At 39.9% G+C, this 26890-nt stretch overlaps 1 protein-coding gene and 1 long non-coding RNA gene across 4 annotated transcripts; one reads left to right on the top strand and one right to left on the bottom strand.

The window, feature by feature from the left end:
• Positions 1-2383: 2383 nt before the first annotated feature.
• On the top strand, positions 2384-7507 carry LOC116331989 (coagulation factor XIII B chain-like). 3 transcript variants are annotated; one of them, XM_031754826.2, is made up of 14 exons: positions 2384-2505; positions 2775-2851; positions 2954-3142; positions 3670-3822; positions 3917-4096; positions 4850-4912; positions 4994-5035; positions 5435-5497; positions 5615-5641; positions 5746-5802; positions 6095-6256; positions 6347-6508; positions 7123-7151; positions 7259-7507. In XM_031754826.2, the coding sequence occupies exons 2-14, from the start codon at positions 2794-2796 to the stop codon at positions 7280-7282; spliced, it is 1209 nt and encodes a 402-aa protein (XP_031610686.1). In that variant the 5' UTR covers positions 2384-2505; positions 2775-2793; the 3' UTR covers positions 7283-7507. The 3 variants fall into 3 exon arrangements, with proteins under 3 accessions (XP_031610686.1, XP_031610687.1, XP_039458043.1); XM_039602109.1 differs by lacking the exon at positions 2384-2505 and adding an exon at positions 2612-2657; XM_031754827.2 differs by lacking the exons at positions 2384-2505; positions 5615-5641 and adding an exon at positions 2611-2657.
• Positions 7508-9459: 1952 nt separating this feature from the next.
• On the bottom strand, positions 9460-11944 carry LOC120434216. The gene is made up of 3 exons (XR_005608998.1): positions 11871-11944; positions 10792-10960; positions 9460-10440 (listed from the first exon to the last, which is right to left on the bottom strand). It is a non-coding gene; the product is annotated as an uncharacterized LOC120434216 (long non-coding RNA).
• Positions 11945-26890: the final 14946 nt, after the last annotated feature.

Here is a 26890-nt window from a genome sequence, read left to right on the forward strand (position 1 = left end):
TAGCCAGAACGACTCATGAGACATCTGCTGACGCCTTGTCAGAGCAGCAGCAGGTCAGCTGATCACAGGCTGTACACTAAGAAAATCTACTACAGCACACATTATTGTGTGCTGTGATTCTTTTGCCCACACTGAGCCATTAAGAACGATTTTAGTGTTCCCCCACGTGCTCAGTCCCACTTCAGCCCCTGACTGTGCTCATTTTTTGCTCAGATGCAGAGTCACCCTCTACAACGTAGCCAACAGAAAACAGATTTCTTTTCTCTGCTCAGGTTCTGCTTCACTGATTCAAACTCAGAATATTTACTAGTATCAAAATTTAGACTAAAATAAAGTTTGTATTTCCATTTCCTAATTTTATTTTATTATTACATTAATAGAAAACAAGGTTCAGTTAGTGTTGCATAGAAGCAGCTGGTAGAAATATGTTTCAAAGAGCTACTTTTACTCTGAGTACATTTCAGTACTTTTTTACTTTCACTTGAGTAAAGAAGTGGAATCAGTACTTCAACTTTTACTGGAGTATTTTTAAACACTAGTATCTGTACTTCTACTTAAATACAGAATCTCTGTACTCTTTCAACGTCTGGCTGGCTGCAATTCATTTACAGCAAATCCCATTAAGTGTGGGACTGTCTACCCCAGTATTTATCCTCCAGCTGTATTGGCGGATGAAACCTACATAGAGGATGCTTCCTCTGTGAATGAGGACCAATGAGGACTTTATCAGCAGCGGTCAGAGTACCCAGTGCCCACACTGTGAGCGATTAAAGAGCTGCTCCAAAGGTTTCTGTCTGAATGTGGTAACACAACATCAAATATGAGGAATCTGGAGTCAATCTGCATTGACCACTTTGTTAAACTTCCTTCAAGGCCGTCTTGCATGAACACAAGTTAGAATATTTAGCTTTGACATTTGCCATTCAGTAAACTACCTTTCTTCTTTTTGAGCCATGGATTTAAGATTAGTATTATTATCCTACTGAAAGTCTGATTTGTGGTTCACCTATCAGAGTGATACTCTCACGTTACTATCCAAGGGGGAAATCCAATGTTTTCTTATATGTTCATTGGCAAACAATTGTTTTGCTCTGCACAGGGGTAGAGTGGCTCCTCCACCTTTTTGGAGGGTTGGTGATTTGATTCTTCAGTCTGAAGTGTTCTTGGGCAAGACAGTGAACATCTAATTTTCCTGCCATTCGACTTTGAACGTGTGTGATATTTAGTAAGATATTTAGTAAAAAAAAATCTTCTTATCTTTGCATAACAGAAACGTTGCCTGAAGATGTTCCCTGGATCATCAAAAGGGAGAAAAAGGGCGATGCGAGAATACAGTTGCATTTAAAAACACTCAAATCAACCAAGAGCACGACATTATGATACATTTATTTTCCTGCCTTTCTTTGAGAATGTACCATCCTAAAATCTCCTCATTAAAATGTAAAGGTGGTAAAGTGCTTTTATTCAGCCATTGTTTTCTATACAAATCCTATCATTAGTTCTGCAGGGTCAGCTAACATCAAGTGGCTGATGCTGAGCCTCAGTTTTTGTACTAATGTGTACAGTTACAGGTCAAGCTCTAGCATTACTATGCTTGTCCCGAGCTAAGTATTACAGCATTGCACATATATAATATTTAACTGATTAATCTGATGACATCAGTTGAATTTGTTGGAGCAGAAGCAGCCAATAAGCAGGGCTAAGGTCAAAGCAGGACAACCTTTACATATGTCATGTGACACAAAATGATGTCAACATATTCGCTGTTAAAAATTCTTGCTCTTTTATGGGATGTTTTATGTTTTCTTTGCCATTTGAAATTATAGCCAGAAATCCAATTTTCCCACCAGCACGTTAATGCAGAGCCCATGAACATCCAGGAGATGGTGATCACACACAAACTACAGGATCGCATTACAGTCATCAGTAATAATCTAACCCTAAATCATTATTCCTCCTTATTTTATAACATGTTTTCACTTTTATACCTTTCACCTGTGTTACTCCAGCCTGACCTTTGGCTTGGCTGTGTTTGGTATTTCAAAACAACAAAACAGTGACCTCTGAACACGGCAGTCCGGGAAATCATTTTGAAATGTGCACTCTAAACAAACTGTTGTGAGAGCTGTTCCAAACAAGGCTGAATCCTGGACGATATATAGAGTAACCCAGCCCACCACACACACACACACACACACACACACACACACACACACACACACACATACACACACACACACACACACACACACACACACACACACACACACACACACACACACACACACACACACACACACACACACACACACACACACACACACACACACACACACACACACACACACACATACACATACAGGCACACACACACATACAGACACGCTGGCATTACAGTTATAAAACCAAAAGTCAGCATTAAATTAGAAATTAAAAGCTCAAACTAAAGGTGCACAGAGAGTCTGCAACTATAATTGTACAGAAGCAAGTATTTTTGCAATGCTGGTCAGTACAGTCAGTACATTCCTCCTTGTACAGTTTTCCTGTGTGTCTGAAATCAATTTGAAGGAAGAAAAAATGTAACTCTACAGGTTTGACTTTTCCCTCCAGTTTACCTGGATTTTAGATGCTTGCTCCATTTGTGCATGTGGGCAGAGGTATGGCATGATGCCAGAGGCATGGTTACATTTTGGGGGAATTTCTTTAAATAATTATTAACCGCTTCTGATTTTATCTTGTCTCTGTGCTCTCGTGTTTGTTGCATTACTCTGCAGTATTTGAGCTCCTGACAGGATGTGTGCGCGCTATCTTGGATTTGTGCTTCTGATTTGGTTTGCAGGAGTGACGCATGGTAAGAACATTTAATTCACTTATTGTTATTTGAATACTTAAAAAACACATTTTTTAAAAGTGCATTTTCCTCTAGTTGCTTACTTGTTTATCACTTTTTCAGCACAAAATGAAAATGTCTGCGAGGCTCCTGTGCTGAATGGGGGTTATTTTGTCCCTGAAAAAGAGACTTACGTTCATGGTGCAGTTCTCACTTACGCTTGTGATTCTGGACTGAAACCAGTGGCGGAGGGTTGGTGGGCGACAAGCAGATGTGAAAATGGGAAATGGGTTGATAAACCACAGTGTATAGGTAAGTGTTCAGTAATATCTCAACAAATTTGTTTGAGTTAGACGCTACAAATAAGCAGGAGTGCGAACTTTATTCAATGCATGTGTGACCATCGGTTATCTGTTCATTAAAAGAACAATGTGGAGTGATGCTGTTGTATGAAAGAAGTAATGCATTCAGTTTTAAGCCATGAAAAGTTAGCCTTATTTGTTATTTGTTTTATTAAATTGTACTCTAATATGTAGTATAATATTTAAAAATACACAATAATGTAATGGATAACAAACCCAGCAATGTTTGCTTGATAGCTTAGTGTGAGTCTGACGGGGGTGATATTACTTTCTTCTGTTTACAGAACAGAGTCCTAAATCAGAACAGTCGAGGAGCGTGTCAGGATACATTTCACTGCGTGGTGTAGTCGTATAACTATGCATGTGACAAATAAAGAATCTTGAATCAATTAGAGGACAAGAATAATATGAAAACAAGTAAAATACAGTTTAAAGAAAGTCATCTAACGAGTTTGTTGTTTTTTTTATTTTCTTCAGATGAAAATGTCTGCCTGCCCCCAACAATACCTCATGGAAAATATAATAAAGCACAAGACGGTTCTATTATGGTACAGTGTGACAATGGATATGTACGCAAAGGCAACATCAGATGTAGAAGTGGAACCTGGACCTCTTTGCCTGTCTGTGAGAGTAAGTCTGCCGGATCCCACACAAACAAGTCACTTTCTCACCACCTTCATCAGTCGGCTTGTAATGACAGATGTGCTTTTTTTGTTCCTCACAGGAAGGAAAGATTCATGCAGTGAGCCTCCTAAAATCTCTCATGCAGTCATAATTCATCGATACCAGGAGGTGTTTTCTGCAGATTCAGAAGTGCAGTATGAATGTGAAGAAGGTTATACTCAAAAGGGCAACAATATCATCGTTTGTGAACATGGACAATGGTCTGCAGGGCCAACATGCAGTAAGTGTGTAAAAAATACACTTTAATTTTATTTTTTCTCACCTTTCTCAAACCTAAAACAATGTTACAAAAGTGTATAAGGAACCAATTTCTATATGTACGTTCATCAGCAGAGATTCATGCACAGCATGTGTAGAAACTGAATTATTGGCATTTGAAATTGCAGTTGCACTTTGGGACAGCTTATTGTTTACTTTTTCCTGGTGCAGGTTGATCAAATGTTGCATGACAAATGACTAACCTGCAAGAATATTTATTTCTGCTTATGACAATACAAATGAACCCTGCAATCCAAAACAAACAAACAAACAAACAAACAAAACAAAAACTTCCTAATAAATACAACAAAGTCTCACTAAAATCAAAGTGGAAAAAATAAAAATCCATATAATTATATAAATGCAGTCCAGGTCTCAGAGACATTCAACTTTACTTTGGCAACAGTCTGTTAGCATCATGACAGGACAGATTTACTTTTTTTGTCTTTTTTCTTTTTTTATACATGGGCTGCTTAGTTTTTATAGGATGACAACCACACCTTTTATCAGCAGTAACTGAAATGATGTAGGACTTTTGTCTTGTTTGAAGATTTGAATAAAATTTGAGAATAAATCTGATAGGATTGCCACTGTTACCTGAATTGTGCTCTGAATTAATTTGCAAGTCAACAACAGTTTATGTGACAGAGCACGTTAACATTAAAGCTTTTTGCTTTTAAGCTGAATAGTCTCAATAATATCTGTGGTTCTACAGACGAATCATCAGCAGATCAGGGACACCCTGCATCAGACGAAGACGTCCAGCCTGAGGGGGGAGGTACATTTTTAATCATTTTGTCCCTCACCCTCATCTCTGTGTTTGTGTATACTTTGAATCTAAAGCATGTTTTTTACTTAGACAGAAGAGAAAGTGGAGCAGGCAGTGGTAAACAACCGGAGGGTAAGTGAAGCATATTAATTAGTGGATCCAGTCATTTCATCTCTTAGACTATTGCAACATTTTTGGACAGTAATTTATTTTTGACTCTCATTTTTGATTTAGAAACAAGACTTGCAAGACAATCATTAAAAAAGAAAATGCCAACTAGTAAATTTTGAGCATTTCGTAGATTATTTGGCTTCAGTTTTCACCCCAACCCTTACCCCAGATCTGAGGAAGCTCCAAATTATCATCTCATTACTATCCATCTTAATAAAGCAGCCCTTCGTGCTTCCAACCTATTACATTTTTACACAGATACCTGAAGGAAAACCTGAATAAAACTGACGCCTTAAATGAGTAGGTTAAAAATATGAACTGTTGCTGTTTGTGCTGTGACCTCTTCTTGTCACCAACCAGGGGGAGGAATGGGCACAAGACACCACGACCCTGCTGTCAGTGGAGGACAACCTACAGGTGGAGGTAAGTTTTAAACATAAATCAGACATGAATGAGTGTGTATTTGCCTTGCAGTCCAATGTCTCTATAAAGTATATGCAGCATGTACCATGTAACTAAAGAGTTATCTGTTCTCATCAGGCAGCGAAACTACTGGACATCAGGGAGGTACAGCTGGCAGCAGGACTGATTTATAAGTCAAAGAAGTTCATAAAGTGAAGCTGACTGATGTGTTGTCTGTATATGTACGTTATCTGCTCTGTCTCCTGCAGGATCTTCTAGCACCTCTGACTCAAATAACAGAGACAACAGTCCCATGCTGATAAATAGTAAGTTGCGCACAAGCTTTTCCACTTAATCAGCATATACATCAAATTTAGTTTATATATTCAATTTTGTTTTTTGAATGACAACAAGCAGCTGGATTGGAATTAGAAGCCAGCGTTAATGAATGAGTGAATGAAACTTGTTGATCACTGCAAAATTGATTAATTTTGATTGGTTGGGTACGTTGTAAAGAAATTCAAAGATTTGGAAAACTAAACAGCTGAGTACACTATGATCATTTTGTTAATGATTTTGTTAATGTTAAACAACATTTTGTTGTTTCTTTTATTTTAGTTCAGTCGTGTGGAGCCCGCCCAAACATCAAAAATACTGTAATTGTGGAAGAAGGTCCAATGTATTTGAAATACCAGTGTAATGGCTTTTACAAACTAGCTGGTCCAGACACTGTGAATTGTTACGGTGATGGTAGCTGGTCCAAACTACCCACCTGTGAAGGTATAAAAAAATAATTTTCACTTCAAAAGTTTATTAAAAATACTACCTAAAAATTCTACTTATGTTTGTTTTTACTTGTTGTTTTTGCAGAAGCGTTCTGTGTGGTGGATCCTGCTAGATATGCTCATCATGGTCTTGCAGTAACTCAATCTGAATACATGCGGGAAGGAGAACAAAAATATTTTCCTTGTACTGCAAGAGACCAATATAGCTATGTTTGGTGTGCTAACAGAAGAATATATTTGACCAGATGTAAGTATTTATCTCTTTACATTTGAACTCTTTCAGTTTCTATTTTCCTTTAGCAGCAAACATGTATAAAAATTTCTTCACTGGGACCTGATACACAAACAAGAAGAATAGTGAAAGAAAAATAAATACAATTTCCCACACAGGAACATATTGAAATAGAAACCTAACATTGCTGATTTGTTAAAAGCTGCAGCTGATGTTTGTCTATAGGAATGACACATTCACTTCATGTTGTAGTATGTAGAGTTAAAAGCTTCCAACAGCCAAACTCATCTGCCTGCCTTTGTCCCAGCACATCACACAAAGCAGGAGATTCACTCTTTATCACAGGAACAAAGTGATTTACTGTGCAGCATCTTCTTTCCACAATTGTTCCAGTTTCCCCCAAATCACCACAAAACAGTTTGTTATTGTTACAAAACACCAAAATATCAATGAAGTAACGACAACAAATGTTAATATGGAATAAAAATAAAATATGAAGAATAACAGCAGTCTGGCTCTTTAAGAACAGAGAGGATTTTCCTCTGTAGGTTTATCTTTGAATCAATCCGCACTAATAAAGTTTACTGGATCTGAGCTTCTAACTGACAAACTCACTGCTTCTTCTTTAGGTTGTGATGGATATGGACATCAATATTACGTAAGTGTTATTCTTTGATTTATTTTCAAACAAATATAGCTTCTTTGAAATAAACATGCTTGTTTTTTTTCACTCTGCTGTTGTTTGTTTGTTTGTGTTTTAATCAGGATGATTGCAGAAGATTCAGTTAACCCAACTGACAACACGACCTTTCTGAAACACTTCAGCCAGAACCTGCAGAGCAACAATGAAACATGTTTCTTTTCTTTGTACAGTTTTGGGGCTGATTGTTCTTTAAACACCAAACTGTCCATAAATGATTTGAAGTTTTCATGCACTCAATACATGATGTGTACACTGAATCCATAAAGTGTCGATGGCTGGCTGAGGTCTGAATAAAATGTTTCATCATCAGAGACGTCTTTGTAATGCTTTGTCTGCTAACTGTGTAGAACAGTTCTTTTATTTTGTACATCAAAATATTATTTAATAAATAACAATAATGGAAACACTATAGTGAGCACACAAGCACAAGTTTATTGATTTGTTTAATGCTTCATGATGGTGTTGGCTTTGGGTAGTGACCAAAAGAATGAGATTGTGGATACAAGCTGCAGAAAACAGCTTCCTTTTACACACAGTGTTAAATGTACAAGCATGAAGAAGATGCAGTAAGAGCATAGGGAGATATTTTATTTGAAGCCAACATAAAAATAATCTCAGGAAATAATTTAGACAGATATTATTAACACATTTATATTTACTGATATTTAGTAGATATTTGTCCAACTGATATTTAGGTTTAAAATGTCAAAAGTCTGTGACGGCACAAAACCCTCATTTGATGTCCTGGTCCAAGAAACAAACAAGAAACAGGAGCAGAAGATTTGATGAACTGACCATTAGACACAAAGAAAGTTCTTATTTCCAACCCAGCATTTGAGCCAAGCCCAAAGATTCTTGTGATTCACAATATCAAAAGCAGAAAGCAGCTAATGTCCAAAAGAATGAGGGCTGTGATATCTGCTGAATCTAATGTGAGTATGAACTGTGTGTGTGTGTGTGAACTGCCATCTCCTTACAAATGTTCATTAGATTAACCACACTTATACAGACTGTATATAGCTACCAACTCTCCAGCCATGTTGATGGATTGCCTATATTGGCTGGAAATATTCATTTCCAGAGAAAAGACACAGGCAGAAGATGCTTACAGGATGTGATGTGATGTGATAGCACCAATGAACTATTGATGTGTCATATTTGTCCAAGGCGTATTTCATTGTTATGGAAAAAGAGAATATTAAAATCATGATGACCAATTGGAGTGGTGATTTCTGTGACTTTGTGTATATAATTTGGAATTTTGTACAAATGTAGGCCACAATAAATATATGATATCATTTCATTCTTTTCAAAGGTTTATTTGCATGACGCACAAACAGACACAATTGAAAGGTACAAATGTATTGTGCATGAAACGAATTCAAACGTGGTGCAGATGTGTGTCACAAGTTGATCTGGCTGTAGGCTGTGGCACTTGGCCACAGGTGGCGCTGGTTGATTCGAGTCCATGTTAGTGCACACAAAGTAAACTGCACGCTTTAGTTGTGAAGCAAAAACGCTGAACCCGGAGAAATAAAACGTGCGAGGGGGACGATAACAACGACAAGAGTCTCACTGTATCTCTCTCAGCTTGTCCGTTGCTAAAAATGGCCACTTTTGTGTATGTTCACAAAATGCTGTAAAATGTATATTTATTAAAACATTTATCTATTTTTACCGACTTTAAACTGACACTTTAAATTAGCACCAGTCCTTTTCAGCAAAACCAAAATTTTTATCTACATTCTTTTTTTTTACACTTAACATAAATCTTCGTATTTTTTTTCACATGAGCATCGGGGACAAGGCTGTCTTGCAATTGTTGAGGTCACTAGTGTGCGCCCTATTTCTTCCAGGATCACTCTTCATTTGTAGGTTTTAGTGGACTCCTACTACTGTGAAGTGGTTTTCATTGGACAAAAGCATTGTATTCCAAGATCTGGGAGATTGTAGAGATGAGCAGTAATGCCCTTCTTACCATCTTTCCAGAAATATAAGTGATCTGGAAGCTGTTAGGCTTACTTACAGCAGCAGCACTTTTTGCACCTGCATAAACTCCAGGACACGTTTACTAACAGTGTTTGTTGCTGTGTGTGCTGCAGCTGCAGCTTTGAATTTTTTTTTGAGAGTTAATATTTTGGCTATAGTGTCTTGTTATGAAATGTACAAGAGTAAAAGTGTTAGCATGTGTGTCAAAGCTAAGTTTGAGTGGGAAACACAAAGCTCAATAACCTGTATCAACAAAAATTCACTGCAGCCTGTGTAATATTTGATGCGTCATAATTTATTCCAGTCTATCTTGCAAATACATCTTTGCATATTTGCGTTGCAATGTCATGCACAAACACACACAACTATTAGATCCTTATAACCTCTCCATTTGGCTATTTTAAATTTGTTTATGTTTTATGATTGTGTAAACTCTTTGCTTTTATGTTGCTTTTTTACTCTACTGTGTACAGCGACCTTGAGTGTTTTGAAAGGCGCTTTCAAATAAAATGTATTATTATTATTATTAAGATCAAACCTGTGTCATTCTTTTGGTCCACTGCAATGTGGTAGTCAAACAAGAAGAAGAAGTGAAGTGGCCACAAATGGCCAGGATAGAGATCAGAGGGTTAATGCGTAAAATGTATAAAAATATTATTGAAAAGCACATGCTTTTAAAAAGAGCTCCATGTCCTCTGCAAACTGAAAAACAAAGAGGAAGAAGTCCCTCTACACAAAAACACAGCAGATGACAGGTCAGGCAAACATCTATTGATCTGTTTGAATGCCTCCTAATCATGTGAGCCTTGAAGTTTTTTTTGTAAGAAGACTAAGACCACAGTGAGGGCATTTCATTTTCATGGACTTTCCACAAGCCACAGTTTCATTCAGCACAGAGGGTAGAGCACATGAATGTTCTACTGAAGATTCAGAAAATGGTTTATATGCTGGAGACAAGACATCGAGAGGGAGATGTGGCTCCACGGAGAGTGCAGCGGGAGAGAGGCGGGGCTCCACGGAGAGTGCGGAGGAATACGGGTCTCCTCGGAGAGTGCTGCCGGAGGGAGACGGGGCTCCTTGGAGAGTTCAGCGGGGAGCAGTCCTGATAATGGTGGCTGACTTGGCATTGAAGAATGCTGACAAGACAATAAATGCCTTGCCATATCCCCACGCCGTATGATTGTAATCTCACAGACAGGGCAGTGAAAGTGTCCTGTTGTCCTACACGGAAGCCTGCACCGGCATATCATTTTATCTGTAAGAGATAAAAACAAACAAACAAACAAAAACAAAAACAAAAAAAACCAGATGTGATTTAAATGTAGTTGTATAGAATGCAATCAATATATCTAACAATCAGATTGTACATGTTAACAAAAACATCCAAGCCATTCAATAATGAAAGCAAAATGGTATGGATCACAAAAGTTATGAAATGTGGTGAAAAGTAAATAATAATATATTTAATAAAAACACTATTTTTGTTGCAGATGAATGCACTGAGCTGTACAATGTGAACAGCAACTTTTAAGTCAACAAAGATACTGGAGAAGTGCTGAAAAAAGTGCATATTCATAACTATAAAGTATATTTAATACAAACATACCTTTGAAAGGCAAAGCATTTTTTATATGCACATTTAGATGCTCCTCAATCTTTGCCCGGACAGTAGGGCTGAAAGTGGGGCACAGAGGGCAGTGAAAGAGTCCCCTGCAACACGTGTTGCATTCCTGCAATTCTGGCTTTAAGCCTGAATGCCAGATTGATACGTGCATCTAAAACAGAGAGAAAAACAGATAAACACCATATACACATTTAAGTTCAGGTTTTAGCAGAAGTAACAAGTTACAGTTAGCATGTAAGAGATTTGGGAAGAAAATTCTTGAAAAAACCCCCCATAATTTACAAGACACTTTAATTTGTGAAATATGATTCTATTGACATATAACAGTCAATTGAACAGAGGCTAACTAAAATCTGGGCGATAAAATGCAGTACAGAATAGAATAGTGAATAGGAGTATTGATAAATATATAAATCTCTTTGTGACGAAATTTACAGTGTTGACGCTAACCAGAGGTGTCAAAAGTACACATATTCATTACTACAGTTTAGACACCTCTGTTTAAAAATAATCGAATAAAGGTATAAGTATTGACTTATACCTTTATTCGGCTCTAAAATATAATTTATGTACAAAATTTTGAAGCAAACTTGCGTCCGAAGCACGCGGGCGGGGGACTGATTTAAAAATGTACGGATTACAAAGTACAGATACGCGTGCTAAAATGTGAGAAGTAGAAGTATAAAGAAGTATAAAGTAGGCACAAAAAAGTACAGCAGTAAAGTAAAGATACCAGAAAATTCTACTTAAGTACAGTATTGAAGTATTTGTACTTCGTTATTTTGCATCTCTGACGCCAACAATAAATCATATTCTAATGCAAAATGTGTTGTTTTTTTTCTTGTCGCCCACAGAAGCCCTTAATCCAGCTCTCTTACTTAAACCAGGGCCAGGAAAAAAACATATCTGTGTGCTTCTCTGCCATGGAGCACGATGAAAAAAAAAATTAAAATAAGAACGAATGTTGTTGTAACGCAAAAAAGTGGCAACATGATCAGTGTAAGCAAACTAGATGATTCCTAGAATTATGATTCTTAGAATTATCAAGACTCTGTCCCAACCTTTGCGATCCACTTGCAAGTCTTCCACGGTATCCATGCGTGTTTCTGGCTACTGTGGAGGTCACGTGTTTCCGGCTACTGTGGAGGTCACGTGTTTCCGGTTGGTGTGGAGGTCACGTGCTTCTGGCTACTGTGGAGGTCACGTGTATCCGGTTACTGTGGAGGTAAAATGGCGCTCCCCAGTGGCTGCAGCCAGACCCTTCTCGGCAGGAGAGCAGCTGTGTGGTTTTGAGCTGCCGGTCCTTTGTCTGCTGACTCAGCAGATGCCGCGGGGGTGAGTGGAGATGTGGTGAGGTGCAGAGGGCGTGGGAACTGTTTCCCCATCAATGGAGGGTCCAACAAGTGAGCCGCAAGCGACGGTGGGGAAGCTATCTGCCTATGAAAAACAACCCAGGCAGCAAGGGACCCCAGGGAGGTCGCCACATCCTCCTCGCCCGGACGGCCCAAACCAAAAAGCTCAAAGCTGGAACTTGCCCTCAGCATGGTTATAATCGAAATTAATATCTTAATGTCCAAAAGGCCCACAGATAAGGTGGTTGATGATAGGAAAGAATAAAAAAATACGACCTGTATGTGTCTCTGATGAGGATTTGCCGCCTGGAAAATGCTCCAACAGTAACTCCAGAGCTGGGCAAGCAACTCCTCCTGTGAGACGGTCCTTGAGTCCGCTGGGCCCATAATGGCTGGATTATTCTGTCACGGTCTGTGTCGGCAGATCGTGGGGAGGTGGGGAAACAGGACCCAAACGCCGGACTCTTCAGTGCAACAGTGTTTATTTACAGGGTGAAGTAAGCAACAATAAATCCCCCAGTGTCCCAGACTCCCGTGTTGTGTCTTCTTCCCAAAAAGTCCCAGTGTAGTGCTCTCTGCTCCAGTGTCTCTGCACTCCCTGTGCTCACTGCTCCTTCTTGTCCCACATTCCTCCTGAGGGAAAACAATAGAGGCAGCCGTTACACACGTTATCCCAGCAGGCATACACTCACAGACTTTTAGACTATGCTAGAAGACTGACGTGCAGTCAAACGCAATAATCCAGCGTCGGTGGAAGCTCCATCGCTCTTCTCCTCTGGGGGCAGGGGTACCTGGAACTGGGATATAGAGTATGTTTGGGGAGTGTGAATGTGTGTACAGTGTCTATTTGTGTCTGTCTCCACATCGGGTGAGTGCCGAGTATTTGTTTGTGTATATGGGGGTGGGAGTGCACATTTGTGTCTGCGTGCGCTTGTTCGTCTGTGTCTATATGTCAGCTTGGGTCTTAGACTCCACCTCTCTGGGAACATCTCAGGCTCTCCGAGGTATGGAGGCCTATCTCCCCTCACCACGCTCCCTGCTGGTGGTTGATGCCCTCAGACGTTGGTGTGTTGGTGGTTCTTGTTGTCTGGGGCGGGGAGCTCATGTATGTACCGACTCACTCCTGGTGGCCGATTGGCGGGGCCTGGCGCCTGTGGCCCGGCTGGGCCTGAGGCCTGGTCCTCTCTGGCACAGCTGGCTGCCGGCAGAGCCCACGGGCACGTCACTGCAATCCCCACTGGCCTCTGCTCCGTGGCTGCTGGGTGACCTCTCGTTTGGGCCTCTCCTCAGCTCTTCCCAACAGGGTGGCACGGTTGCCCCTGTGGTGGTCCTCCTTGGGTCCTCGTACTCTGGGGCCTCTGGATGTCTGGGACATGGATCTCCTCCATACCTGCTTCATGCCCTGGGGGACGGGGCTATGGCTCCCCACACTCCCTAGCAGATCGTTACATGGAGAAACCTTTTGAATACAAGCGCGCTGATCCACACAGGTGTGCACACAGGTGTACACAGACACAAGCTACACCTTTCTTGGCTGCTACCTCAAAGCACATTGTGCGCTGTCCATCTTGCATGCTGCACAATAACATGTAATAATTAGTATCTGCTGCTATCTACTGTTAGCTAGTTTATTGTGATGGTGTTGTATTTATTATATTGCTCTGTTTTGTTTGTTTTCTCTTCTATTTTTTTTATCTCCATACAGGTGATCCAGGTATTTTGTTTGTTTTTCTTTTTTTTTCATCCCCCCTTTCTCACCATCTCTTCTCCCCTCTATTTTTCTTTCTCTCCCTCTTTCTTTGCGTTGGGGAGAAATTTTAATTTGATGGTTGTTTCTTGTGTCCAGCTAACTTCTGTGCTGTCAACACCGATGACAATCCTGAATACATGTCTGTGGGAACTGTGTACATAGAAAATGGTGAGGAAAAGAGAGTGGGGTGTGTGAAACCATACATCGGGTCGTTGGAACGTTATTCTAAGGTTCGGTGCATCAATGGAAGAGTGGAGGCAACTGAATGTAAGTATTACTGTAAACTCTTTATGTTTGAACGTGTCAGTCAGAAAAGAGTTTTCAGCACTGTGTTGCCTACATGTTAACACGTTTTTGTGGCTGTCGTCAGCAGCAGTTATGCAGTTTAAGATAATTTCATGGTTTAAGTTACAATAAATAAGTTAAAAATACTTTATTTTAATATATCAGATTTAATGTATACATTGTTGGTTTGAAAATACACATTTAAAGGGTTTACAGAATGTTTCCAAGAGCGCCTTGTGTCCGTTTTCCAACTTGGAGGGAGTTACAGTTTTTATTACTTATAAGAAAGAAAACTTTTTAATAAATAAAACAACTGAACATGAATCATTTTAATAACAACTACATTTTAAAAGATCTGAGCACTTAATGTCTCTCAGTGTCGTCAAATCCAACCAGGCTTTTACAACTTTAAACTCCTTTAGAAAAACACAGAAAAAACCTACAGCAACTCTGCTGATTCACTGATTCGTTGTTTCTACCTTCATTAGTTGTCACCAGAAGTACTGCACAGGCGCCTGTCACACCTTGTAGTGTTTGCTGCAGCCCTGACAGCTTCCCTTTCTCTGCACTAATGCCTGTGATGATTTAAACCTGAAGTTATCCTTGGCATTTCCACTTGGCAATTTCAATAGATCTTATAGACCCGATGAATATGTATTTCTTTAAACACGCAGGAAGGCTTTAAACAGAGTTTACTGTGTGATCACTTTCAATGAGGCGGATATATATGTTGTTTACTTTGTGCCTCGTGTAAACACAGGTGATTATTTAGTAAACAAACATATCCACTTCTATAGAAACTTCTGACTCATGCAGTGATTTAAACAGTATCCCAGTAAAGTCGATTCAACAAAATATTAAACCTGATAAAAACTGGCAGCAGCTTGTGGACATGTAGAAAACTGAACACACCTCATCTGCAAATGTTAAGTAAGTGAAGTTTTCACACTGAGCTTCTGCATCACTGTTTACAGGTTGTAACAGGGTGGAGGATGCAGCGGTGAGTGTTCCTCTTTAAAAGAAATGCTGTTATTGATCTGATCTGTCATTTAAAGATGTTTCATATGAAGAATCGCATCTTGATTTTTTTTACACTTGTAATTTATTCATAAAACATATTTTCTTCTAACCTGAGGTGCAAAGCACAGCTGTAGCTGTGGATTTGCTCACCACCTTGGAGCTTTTAAAGGAAACACCTGACATATGATCACATCATCACATCCTGTGTTGGCTTTTCATTTTAATCATTGAAGGTGTCAGAGAAAACGGTTTATGTGCTCATATATAAAACAAAAACACCAGTGAACTGAATAAAGTCTCAGATTTTACCATCAGGACTCCTGCTGCTCTTTATTGTTCTTGTTTTCAGTGTTTGTATCTCAAGAGCACTGATTTAAACCTAAGTGTCAGGGTGACAAGTTGCTAAATGTTCTCACATGTGCTGTCCTTCCTGGAGCCACCAGACACTCAAAGATCCTACAAACTAAAACATCTTTTATTTATTTTTCAGTTTTCATTTATTGATTAAGAAACAAAGTTAGAAAAAAAAAACATCACCACTTTATTTAAAATATTTGGAATATTGAATTCTCAAACAATTCTGACCAAAGTTACAGGAAAACAGTAAAGAAAAGAAATAATCCCTCTATTTGTTTTACATTTCTTTACTGTTTAACTTCCACTTTCTGAGTGTTTTTAATAAGGTTCTTACACATTTTATTATACTAATAAAAGGCTGGGCGGTCTTTATCCTTCAAGCTCGAGTCCTCTACAAGAGCTTGAGGGTCTTGTGCAGTATCTTAGCTGCGCTCTTCTGGACAGAGATCTCAGATGTTGTTCCTGGGATCTGCCGAAGTCACCCGCCTAGCTTGGGAGTCACTGCATGGACTGCTCTGATTACTACAGGGACCACTGTTACCTTCACCCTCCACATCTTCGAGCTCTTCTCTGAGGCCTTGGTACTTATTTAAAGGCAAACCTTCACAGTTTAAACGATCTGTAATTGAAACTAGACCACTTAAAGCTGCTGTCCACCTCGTCCTCACACATTTAGACAGACAATAACAAACACAAGGTGTCTGTGATAGATCTTAAAACATTTTATCATCCATTACATGGTCACGTGAGGTCACATGATATTTTAAATCTTTATACAATACTTTATATATGTTGACAATAAACAAAACTTGTATGAACTATAATTTTTAAGTTATGTTTTTTGTTGATCCTGGTCCTATAAATCATTACCTCAGTTTTGAGTGTCTTGGCAAAGGCTGTAAACACTTAAGTACATCTTGTGTTTTTCTTTTGTATTTTTAATAATAAACCCATTTTTGAATAAGGCTGTAACAGAGAGCTTCATTTCCAAAACCAAAAGTTCAAGCAAAACTTTAAGGATTTGGTTCAAGCTGTGATTGGGGTAATGTCATATCATAATATTAATGATGTTTCAATAAGGAGATTATTAAGATTATCAGTGTGGGAAAGTGGGAGTGATGTAAAGAATAAAAACGCAGCCTAACAATGACTAATGACACTTTCCACTGATTCCTTTGCTTCCTTACCTGAGTGAGTCCTGAAGTGCTTTTCTAGACTTGACTTTCCTTTAAATTCTTTCATGCAGACCTCACACTGATGCACAGCAGCTTTATGCAGTCTTTATTAATGCAGACAACAAAAGAAAACAACACTTGCCAAAGTTACAGGCTGATCTGGAAAGAGATGCAGAGAGAAGCTGGTGACAACAACAACACCACTGCACTAGAGAACAAGCCCGTGGTTTGTATAACATACTTCTGCCAGACTTTCTCTCCCAGATGATCACTTCTGTAGTGGACTGTCAGGTGATCATGGCGTCTGAAGCACTCCTCACACTGGAGTGCTTTCTCACCTGTAATAGAAAAATAAATACTGATTGTGGTAGAACTTGACCTAAGCGGCTAAAGAATGGCAGGAGACAGATGCTGTCCAGTGTAGCGAGTGATTTATTCACCATTTTCTGACCAAACCATATTTACAAAAAATAAATAAGAAACTCAACTCCAGAGTTAACTCCGTTCAAATAAATATAACTGAACTTAAATCAACAGAAATTAAGGCTAACCTGCAAACAGCTACACTGACCTGGTTCTTTCCCTGAACACCTGCGTTCATCTGCTTAAATCAGGGGTCCCCAATCCCAGTCCACGAGGGCCGGTGTCCCTGCAGGTTTTAGATCTCACCCTGGGTCAACACACCTGAATCACATGATTACTTCATTACCAGGCCTCTGGAGAACTTCAAGAAATGTTGAGAAGGTAATTTATTCATTTAAATCAGCTGTGATGGATCAAGGACACATCGAAAACCTGCAGGGACACCGGCCCTCGTGGACTGGGATTGGGGACCCTTGGCTTAAATAGTCCACTCACCCCTGGACTATTCCATTCAGTAGGTAGGATGAACATACTCAAACCTTTACTGCTACTCTTTACTAGCAATAAAATCTCTACGGTGTAATCAATACATATTGCACCAATAAATCAATTTCTGTATAAACACAGTCTAAAATCAGCTTTATTACAAAGATTCTCCCCTTCTTCACCTGGTCTCTTCCAGACCTCAGATTAACCCTTAGATAAAAGGGTTAATTTAACATAATATAACATAACATCTTGGTTTAAATCAATTCTGACAAGTTTGTTAAGTTAACATGTTATTTATTTCAGCAGTGATATCCTGTAGTTTTACTTGTTCATGTTGTGGCTTTGTCTCCACACACAGTCACATGGTACAGTGTAAAACACTTAAAGTCAGTGTGACAAAGTGGATGAGAACACCACTTGTCCATATTCTTAGTTAACATTCTTAGTCTCCAATAGGCAAACATCTACTATCCCGGGTTTGTTTATGTTTGCACTGTTACAGATTATATAACATAACATCTTGGTTTAAATTAATTCTGACAAGTTTGTTCAGTTAACATGTTTTTTATTTCAACTGTTAATTGGTTTAGTTTGAACTCACCTTACCTACCTGTGTTCCAGGAACAAAAGGAGGAAACGTAGTTTTACTTCCTGTATTTATAACTTCCTGGTTAACACCTGGATGCACAACCTACCAATACCTACACTCTTCCATGAGTGGGGTCAAAATGACCCCAAATAAAATCAATGCGTTTTGCAATAAACTGGGTTGTTATGCCTCAAAATCTTTAAAATGAAGAGTTTTCATATTCCAAGTATTCCTCATTAAACATGTTTGTGTCATGAGGCCATTTGCATTATTAGTTATTTTTTCATTAGTTTTAAGAAATTTCAGCTTTTCTCTCGCTACCCGACTCTTTCACAAAATCACTGAGTTTTGCAATAAACTACAACTGTCACGCCGAGTGAGATGAGCCGTGTGGAAAATAATAAAGGAGGATCCAATCGCAGGCAAGAATGAAGGTGAGAGGGTGGTTTATTAAACACAAAATGAAATGGACAAAACAGCAAACGGGACCGAAACTATCTAAACTGAGAACAACTAAACTATTGACACAAACCAGGACCTGAACATGAAGGAGGAAGAGCGGAGGTGGCAGACGACGGACAGCAGGGAGACACACAGATGAAGCAGGGTGGAAACGCAGACGGACCTGCGACTACAAACACAGAAGACACGACTCAAATACACTCAGAGGCTGTGTCCCAATTCAGGAATGCACGCTTGAAGTACGCACACTACGCGTACTACGTACGGTGCGTACTACAAGTACGGAAGTGCGGAAGTGAGAGGCTTGTGAAATGGGACGGTCTGGCCTTCGTCGCGCTGTTCAGGTTGCCTAGCAACCATGATACTAACCGCGAGAAATGTTTCATACAGCTTTGTGTGACAGAAATGAAGGAGAAAAAATGTTTTGTTGGTCATTCATTTTTGTCATGACATCACTTTGATCAGTTGAGACCACAGGACTGTAAAACATGATAGTTGGGCTTCATTTCTGTACTGAACAGTCATTTCAAGATTAGTTAGTAAATGATAATTAGCTAATGTTGTTCATGAGACTAAAGTCATCTCACTGTGGTAATGTTAATATAATATGGACAATATTATATGTATTGTCAGATTATATATATATATATGAGCTTGAACTCTGGGTCAAAGATGCAAGTAGCAGTTAATTATATTTGCTATCACCTTAAATCTTCACTCAAAGACAAGTATCTCTGACAGTGTATATACAGATGTATTATATATATGAGACAAACATTGTTCTTTCAATATGTTGGCATTACTAAATTTGGCTCAATGCTTATATATATGTGTAAAAAGAAAATGTACGAGCTGTGAAAACTGTTTCTGATAGAATGAAGAGTAGACTGATATATGAAATATTCCTTTATTGGGTGAGAAAATCAGACCATGTCATAACTGCTTTAAGTCATACAGAATAGATATCAGAGCCTTAAACAGGCTGACTTCTGCTAAATGGGTCAAACTGGGCAGAAAGTCTACAAACACATAACATCCTTATAGAATATGATGTAACACTATAGATCAACTTACCTCAGAATATATAAAGCATATGAACAATTACAGCAATATGATGCAACAAACACAGCAGTGCTACTAATCCAAAATACTCAAAGCTTCATAGAACTGAAACAAACATTTATTTTTAGCTCCATTCTGCTGCTGATACATACTTTAGGTTTCTGAACATTAAACTTGTTGCTGCCTTTCATAGTGTGTAACTTGAAGGCCCTGAGTACTTTCTCCCACACTGAAAACACTGGAATGATAACATTATTTGAACATTACCTAATAAGACTGATTCAGGACAGACAATTAGTTATTTTAAACTTTCCTAGCAGTCCTTCACAAACAGGGAACAGTCTGTCTATTCTCTCTATCTGTCAGCTGCTGCTGGCTCTTCCTCCTCCTCTTCCTCACACACTGCTGAGTTTGTCCTGGTGGATCATCAGGGGTGCAAAGCCTCACAGATGATGTGCAGCAGTGGGTCCCTCAGTCTGTCCTCACTCTGGACACTTGCAGTTGTCACACATGGAAATCAAATGTGTGATAAGCTGCAGGATTCAAACACAAGTGTAACTTATAAATACATGTTCATACTTTTGTTACACAATCAGAGAGAAAGAAACAGAGAGAGAGTGCAGGACAGACAGACAGGTGACAGTCTCAGGTGTATACACTGCTACAAAACAGCACAAGAGAAGGAGGATTTAGTGTTTGTGTTATTACGAGTGCTGAACAAGAAGAGTTCCCAGATGGTCCAGTGGACACATGTGTGACTCCTGTGATTAAAGCATCTTTCTTTCAGCTTAACGAGTGAACCGTCAGCTCGTTCAAACATACGTTAAAGTCCGTTTGGCTCGACACCACCGAACAGAGGCAGCAATATAACATAGCTAACATTAACAGTGCAGTGAATCCTGCTTGTGCCGTCATATTCAGGACTGCAAACCGAGCAGCATCACTGACTTTCAGCTCGTTGTGTTTGTGGATATATGACTGACTTTAATTATCCATAAAATCATCACATTCTCTGTAAGATTAAGGTCGACTATATATATATTTAGAAGTAGAGGCTTTAAAACCAAGTTACCGCTGAAAGTACAAACATCACTAATGTCACATAACTTTGCCGACATGTGGCCAACAGTAATGTTTTAATGTTCTTAAACATTTGCACATAAATAAGTGACATAATATTCAGTACTTACTTTTGACAGTTCACTCTTCGGCCGCTCCCTTCTGCCGTATTTTGCGGCAAAATTATCCACACCCACCGCCGCGCTATGGATTGTGGGATATATGGGACCACGAAGCGTGCGCCGGACCACGCTTGATATTTGGGGAAATCGACGGCGCATTTGGAGTATGCATTTGAAGTGCACTTTGAATTGGGACAGCCGTCGTCGCGTGGCGGTGACGTAATCGCACTTGAAATGCGTACTTCAACCGTGCATACCCTGGCCGTTTATCAATGCCCAAGTACGCGAGTACGTACTCGCGTTCTCGGTGAGTACATACTCGCCGAGAACGCACAGGAGTACGTACCCGCCGAGAACGCGAGCACGGACTTGCGATATGTACAATTGGAACACCTGCGTACGTGATGATGTCACAGGTCCGGAGTTTTTACTGCCGTCCCCTCCTAATTTAACTGTGAGTAACATGTTATGAAGCTTAACTGTAATCACAGCCAAACCGGTTTACTCAGGAACAAATAAAACACTGAAATAAACCAAACATTAACATTTAGAAGTGATCTAAGTGACTTATATATCATTTTTAACCTCAGTAGTGAAACCTCTATTAATAAAAATAGTGTACATGTACATACGTGTACATACCTTAATAAAAACAAGCAGGTGAGATGTTAGAACGCTTTTATTTCTATTCTAGTGGACACTCAATACTATAGACAGCTGCTGGGGTTTCTTTAACCTGAGTAGTGAGAAGTCCGCGAGCGGGGGCGGGGGGGTTGACAATGATGTGCCGGGAGTCCGCTGTTGAGTTTTGGACGAAATGCATTCTGGGATATATAGCTGTCCCAAGTCCACACCGATGCATGCTCGATAACACGGGCGGATCGAGAACACATCCGGGACTTTTTCGCGTTCTCGGCTTGATGCGTACTTCGAATTGGAACAGTACTTGGTCTCCGACTGATGACGTATCACGAGTACACGAGAACGCAAGTACGCACAAGTACGCATATTGATAAACGCCCCCTGAATTGGGACACAGCCAGAGAAACACAGGGAGATTACACACAGGTGGTGGACACTGCTGGGAGTAATTAACGAGACGAGACAAGAGGTAAAACTGAACACATTCACATGAGACGCAGACCTTCACAATAAAACAGGAAACAAGAAATCACTACACAGGGACGCAGACACGACACTGAGAGACAGACAGAAAATGACACATGGAACTTGAACTAAACCTGCAATAAACATGAGAGCACAAAACCTACGAACTAAACCCTAAACGAGAATAACCGAAACATAGATTCATAACCATCATCATCATAAGAAACGAATCCAGAATGCCAAAACACACCAAAACATAACAACTCAAAATACTGGGTCCAACGGACCCAGAACCGTGACAACAGACATTTCTCTCAGTTTGGTTAAGATGATATACTTTGTTCAAACAAAAGAGTAATTTCATTTTTGACATGTACATTTTTTACTTTTCATTCACATTTTGGCACTTAACCATCAATCAGGTCAATCAGGTGTCAAAACATGTTTGTGTGTCCCTACGTCTGGAGGACAAACAGAGAACATTCAACAGGTCCGGAGACCATAACCCAGTCCACGTATATATACACACAAACATCTTACCTCCTCTCACTGTGTGCAGCTGTCACAAACTACTTGCTTCTGGCTGTGACCATTGCACACAGGGGTACTGCATTTCCAGCAGCAATCAGTGGCTTTGCGATCTTTGTTTCTTGGACACAACTGGCACTTCTTTCTCTTCTGCTGGCTCTGTGTGCTTCGTTCCTGTGGCCAGATCGGAGCACATTTTGTCACTACACCTTCCCATTACTTCAGTGATGTAGGTTGATAGGGTCGGGGTACCTTCCAGTTGACTTTTCATGTGAGATGTCAAGACTGAATCCTAAAGCCAGAAACAAAACAAGCTTTCTCTGGATAAATCTGACATCTCAGGGGAATCACAGGACAGCAGTTTATATAAACTGTTAGATCCTGACACATCGCTATGCTGATGAATATAGGTTTTGTTACTGTACAGTGTCTTAAAACCTGTGCATCGTTTTTACTATTTGTTTGTTCTCGGCATGCTGTGCAAGGCTGCAGGTGTTTATTAAATTCAGTATTACATATTAAAAGAATCCAACATTAATCTTACACATGTGAAGTGTGTTTGAGTCTAATCCAGGGATGTCAAACTCATTTTACATTGTGTGGCACTATAGCCTAAAGTGGGCTTGACCAGTGAAACTGTCCATCAGTGAAAAGAAGTTTAGTTAAAAATCAAAGCACTGAGACATCGTAAGAAAGATAAAGACAGACTAAAGAAAATTGGCTGATTAAATTCGCTCGTTGCCCAGATTGTGCAGTAATTATAAAACAAGAACGTTTCTGTTATTCAAAGAAAATATTCTATTTTCTAATTTTTCCTTTTTTTATTTATCACTTAATTACTTTGGGGGACTATGAATAGCCACAGATCTTTATCAGCTGGTAATGTCAGCAACCTGCTCTCTTCTGCCCCGGGTGATGATGTCATCAACCTGCTCTCTTCTGCCGCTTACAGGTCCGCTTACTTAAGATACCTGCAGCATAATCTGGAATAAACTGGAGCTAATGACCATAGTTTAAGAAGTAGTTTTTATTTAATGAAATAAATACCTCAAGTGGAAATAGAACAACATTTTTAGACTATTGCTTCTACGTTCATAATGTTATAATCTTTAAACGTTAATTGTCTGTTTTTCTTTTTTTAATACCTTGAGCTGCAAGAAGATGGGGAGAACAGCAAGTTCCACAGAAAGCCGTGCCTACTGCACACTCCAACTCACAATGAACGATGCCATGAAACACCCAACTGCTGATTCAGTCATAACTAAAGCAAGAAAACTGATACATGCTGTAAGAAAATCATCAGTGGCAAATGAAGAGATGATCAAAAGGTGTTGCAAAACTCTGTTCCGGGATTGTACCACTCATTGGAACAGTACTTTTGACATGTTGTGACGACTGCTAGAAACCAGAGCTGAACTAAACCAACTGCTTGAGCAGCTGGTGATGGACACACACACGTGATTGGGCCCTCGAAGGAGACTTCTGGAGAAACGTCTTTTTAACAGATGAGACCAAAGTGGAGGTTTGGCCATAATGCACAGCAGTACCTTCAGCAAAAATCAAACACAGCACAAACACCTCAAGCCAACTGTCAAGCAAGCTGGTTTAATTGTGGTGATTTGAGCTTGTTCTGCAGCCACAAGAGAGAGGCGCCTTGCAGTCGACGAACTCCTCTGTATGCCAAAGTTTTCTAGAGTCAAATGTGAGGCCGTCTGTCTGACAGCTAAAGCTTCTCCTAAGTTAGACCATGCAACAGGATAATGACCCCAAGCACAGCAGCAAATATACAGCATGGAAGTCCAGACCTCAACCTGACTGAAATGCTGTGTCTCAAGGATTGCTTTCAAATGTCAATGAATTGAAGCAGCTGAAGTTATTGGTGCTAACTGCTGGTTCTGTAAACTACTCAATCATTGAATGACTGCGACACTGAACTAAAACAAATGCCTGGATCCTAAATTGTGGATATCCTATTGTGGTGATCTAAAATGTAACACTAAATGTGATTCAGAGTTTTTTTCTTTTGTATATGTTATTTTACATCCAGTAGTTAATATATGCTAAAGATGCAAAACTAAATCAAAATGTGGGCTATTGATTCTAAAAACAGAAATCGCAACAAAGTTCAGCATTTACTACAACCACAATTAAATCACCTGAGCAGCTTTACTGATGAAATTATAACAGCTGAATCTATGTGCAGTGAGATTTACTGATCAATGATCACAGGGGAGATTCAAGCCATAAAGAAGACTGTCATGAAACGTAGGTGGCATCTGATCTACAGTAACCCCTTAAGCTAAGCTGTCTATACAGCACGGCTCTCTGATTTTTCTTTACATTTTTGTTTTGTTTTTGTTTGTCTTCTTGTTTTATTTAATTGCTTCTGGGATTTGGATCTAACAAGTAAAGTATGCATATTATGCACACATACAAACACACATGCAGCAATCACCCATTTCTTGTATTTATACTTAAGACAATTTATTCTTGAATGAAGACATCGATCAGTCACATGTAAAATGTAGCCAATTGTGTTTATTGTTCCACCCCATCTCTCTAACCTGTCTGTTCAAAAGTGAACACAGGTTAGGGAGATGATGGAGGAAATGGTGGGGTTGTAAAGAAAAAGGTAAAAGAAAGGTAGAAGAGGAAAAAAGAGGTAAAAAGGGATAGAAAGGAGGAAATAGAGAAGAAAACCCCAACAATCCCTCTGAGCAAGCACTGGGCGACAGTGGATAGGAAAAACTCCTTTAAAAGGAAGAAACCTATGACAGAACCAGGCTCTAGAGGGAGCAGTCAACTGTCGGGACTGGTTGGGGGGTGAGGGTGAAAAAAGAGAGAGAGAGGGAGATAGGGAGGGAGATGGGGAAGGTGTCAGGAGTTAAAGGGACGGAGATGGGAGAGAACAGAGGAGAGGTGAAAATTAAGATGGAACAGAGGTGGAGGAAGACGTGGTTTTTCCTTCAGCTCCATTCATTTACATATTTGTCCTAAAATTGATGTCAGCGGGCTTATAAGTGGTTGGTGTTAAAAAAGCCCCAAATATAAATATGAATTTTAGGACACAATGTTGAGACCAAATTAGGTGAAAAGTCAAGCAGCCAGTTCCGCTTCTTCTTCTTCTTCTTAATTTGCGGTATCTCTGGCAGGGTCTTAACTTCGGTTTCGAGTTCAGCCACCTTGGCAGTAAGCATTTTCTGTTTGTCTCGTAGCCTTTGCAAAGATTCCTGGACGCACAATGCAGTCGAGTCTTCTTCTTTCAGAGGCTCCTGCAGAGACATTGCAGTTGATGGCAGCGAGTCCTCTTTCTCTGTCTTCTCCTGTCCTCCAGTGCCATTTTCTTTCAGAGGCTCGGATCTTTGCATTTCATTTGCATCGGCAGAATTTTGTTCTTTTTGCTCCTTTGTGACTTTGAGGTAGGAAGCTTTGGCTTCTTTCAGCTCTTGGTCAAGAGACTCTACCTTCAAATCATGAAGGGCCTTGTTGGAGAGCAGCTGGGATTTCAGGTCACTGATTTCTGTCTTGAGTGACTCCTTCTCCTGGCTATGTTTAATGGCCTGCTCTTTCAGTTGATTTTGAGCTGCCATGAGCTGTTTCTGGAGCATCTCTATCTGCTCTCGTTGATTCCTACATTGGACCTCAAATCCAGCCTCCTTAGAGGACTTCAGGCCTACAGAGTCGGTGTGTGAAGCCTCTGCGGTTGGAGTGGCAGACTCCACACACTGCTCTGTGGTAGGGTGGCTGATTTGTTCCTGCAGGGATAGCATCACCTCATCCAGTCTGACAATTGCTTGATTGTCATTTGTGAGAGCCTCTCTTTCACACTTGTTATCGGGCTTATTTCTAGAAGCCTCCTCCAGCTGCTCTATGAGGTCTTTAACTGTTTCCTCATGATTTGTTTTGTTGTTGTACATTTGTGCATAAAGTTTGGTCAGCTGAAACTGGTGATAAGAGGCCCTCTTGTTAGCAGCAACCATGTGCCAATAAAGGTCGTTCTGATGGTTTTGGGAGGCTTGCAGTTGCTGTCTGAGAGCAGCAATCTCGTGCCATGGATTAAACTGGACTGCGCCCTGATGGGGTCTAAATCTGGGATTGGACTGATGTTGCCAAGTCCCTCCATTAGGCCCAGGGTTTTGTCCACTGGGGTTATGCACATTTCCTGTGTCTCCATATTCATGTCCTCCTTTACTTCTGAGATAGTGAGGATTCAGGATTTTCCTTTCAGAAGTTGCCCGAGTGTTTTCTTGCATTTCTGCAATTCTCGGTTTGTTCCATCAGCTGCGTTGTTTTGAGCTTCTAGAAGAGCCCGAGCATATGCCCGAGTAATCGGTCTTCTTGGCTCTTCAGCCACTCTTTGC

Source organism: Oreochromis aureus, linkage group 18 (genome assembly GCF_013358895.1).
Source record: "Oreochromis aureus strain Israel breed Guangdong linkage group 18, ZZ_aureus, whole genome shotgun sequence".
NCBI lineage: Eukaryota > Metazoa > Chordata > Actinopteri > Cichliformes > Cichlidae > Oreochromis > Oreochromis aureus.

What these genes read in the sequence shown, in the direction of transcription:
- LOC116331989 (XM_031754826.2), top strand. Translation starts at nt 2,794, where the DNA reads ATGTGTGCGCGCTATCTTGGATTTGTGCTTCTGATTTGGTTTGCAGGA. An exon ending in GTTTGCAGGAGTGACGCATG is followed by an intron (nt 2,852 to 2,953) that starts GTAAGAACATTT and finishes TCACTTTTTCAG; the next exon opens with CACAAAATGAAAATGTCTGC. An exon ending in CAGTCCCATGCTGATAAATA is followed by an intron (nt 5,803 to 6,094) that starts GTAAGTTGCGCA and finishes CTTTTATTTTAG; the next exon opens with TTCAGTCGTGTGGAGCCCGC.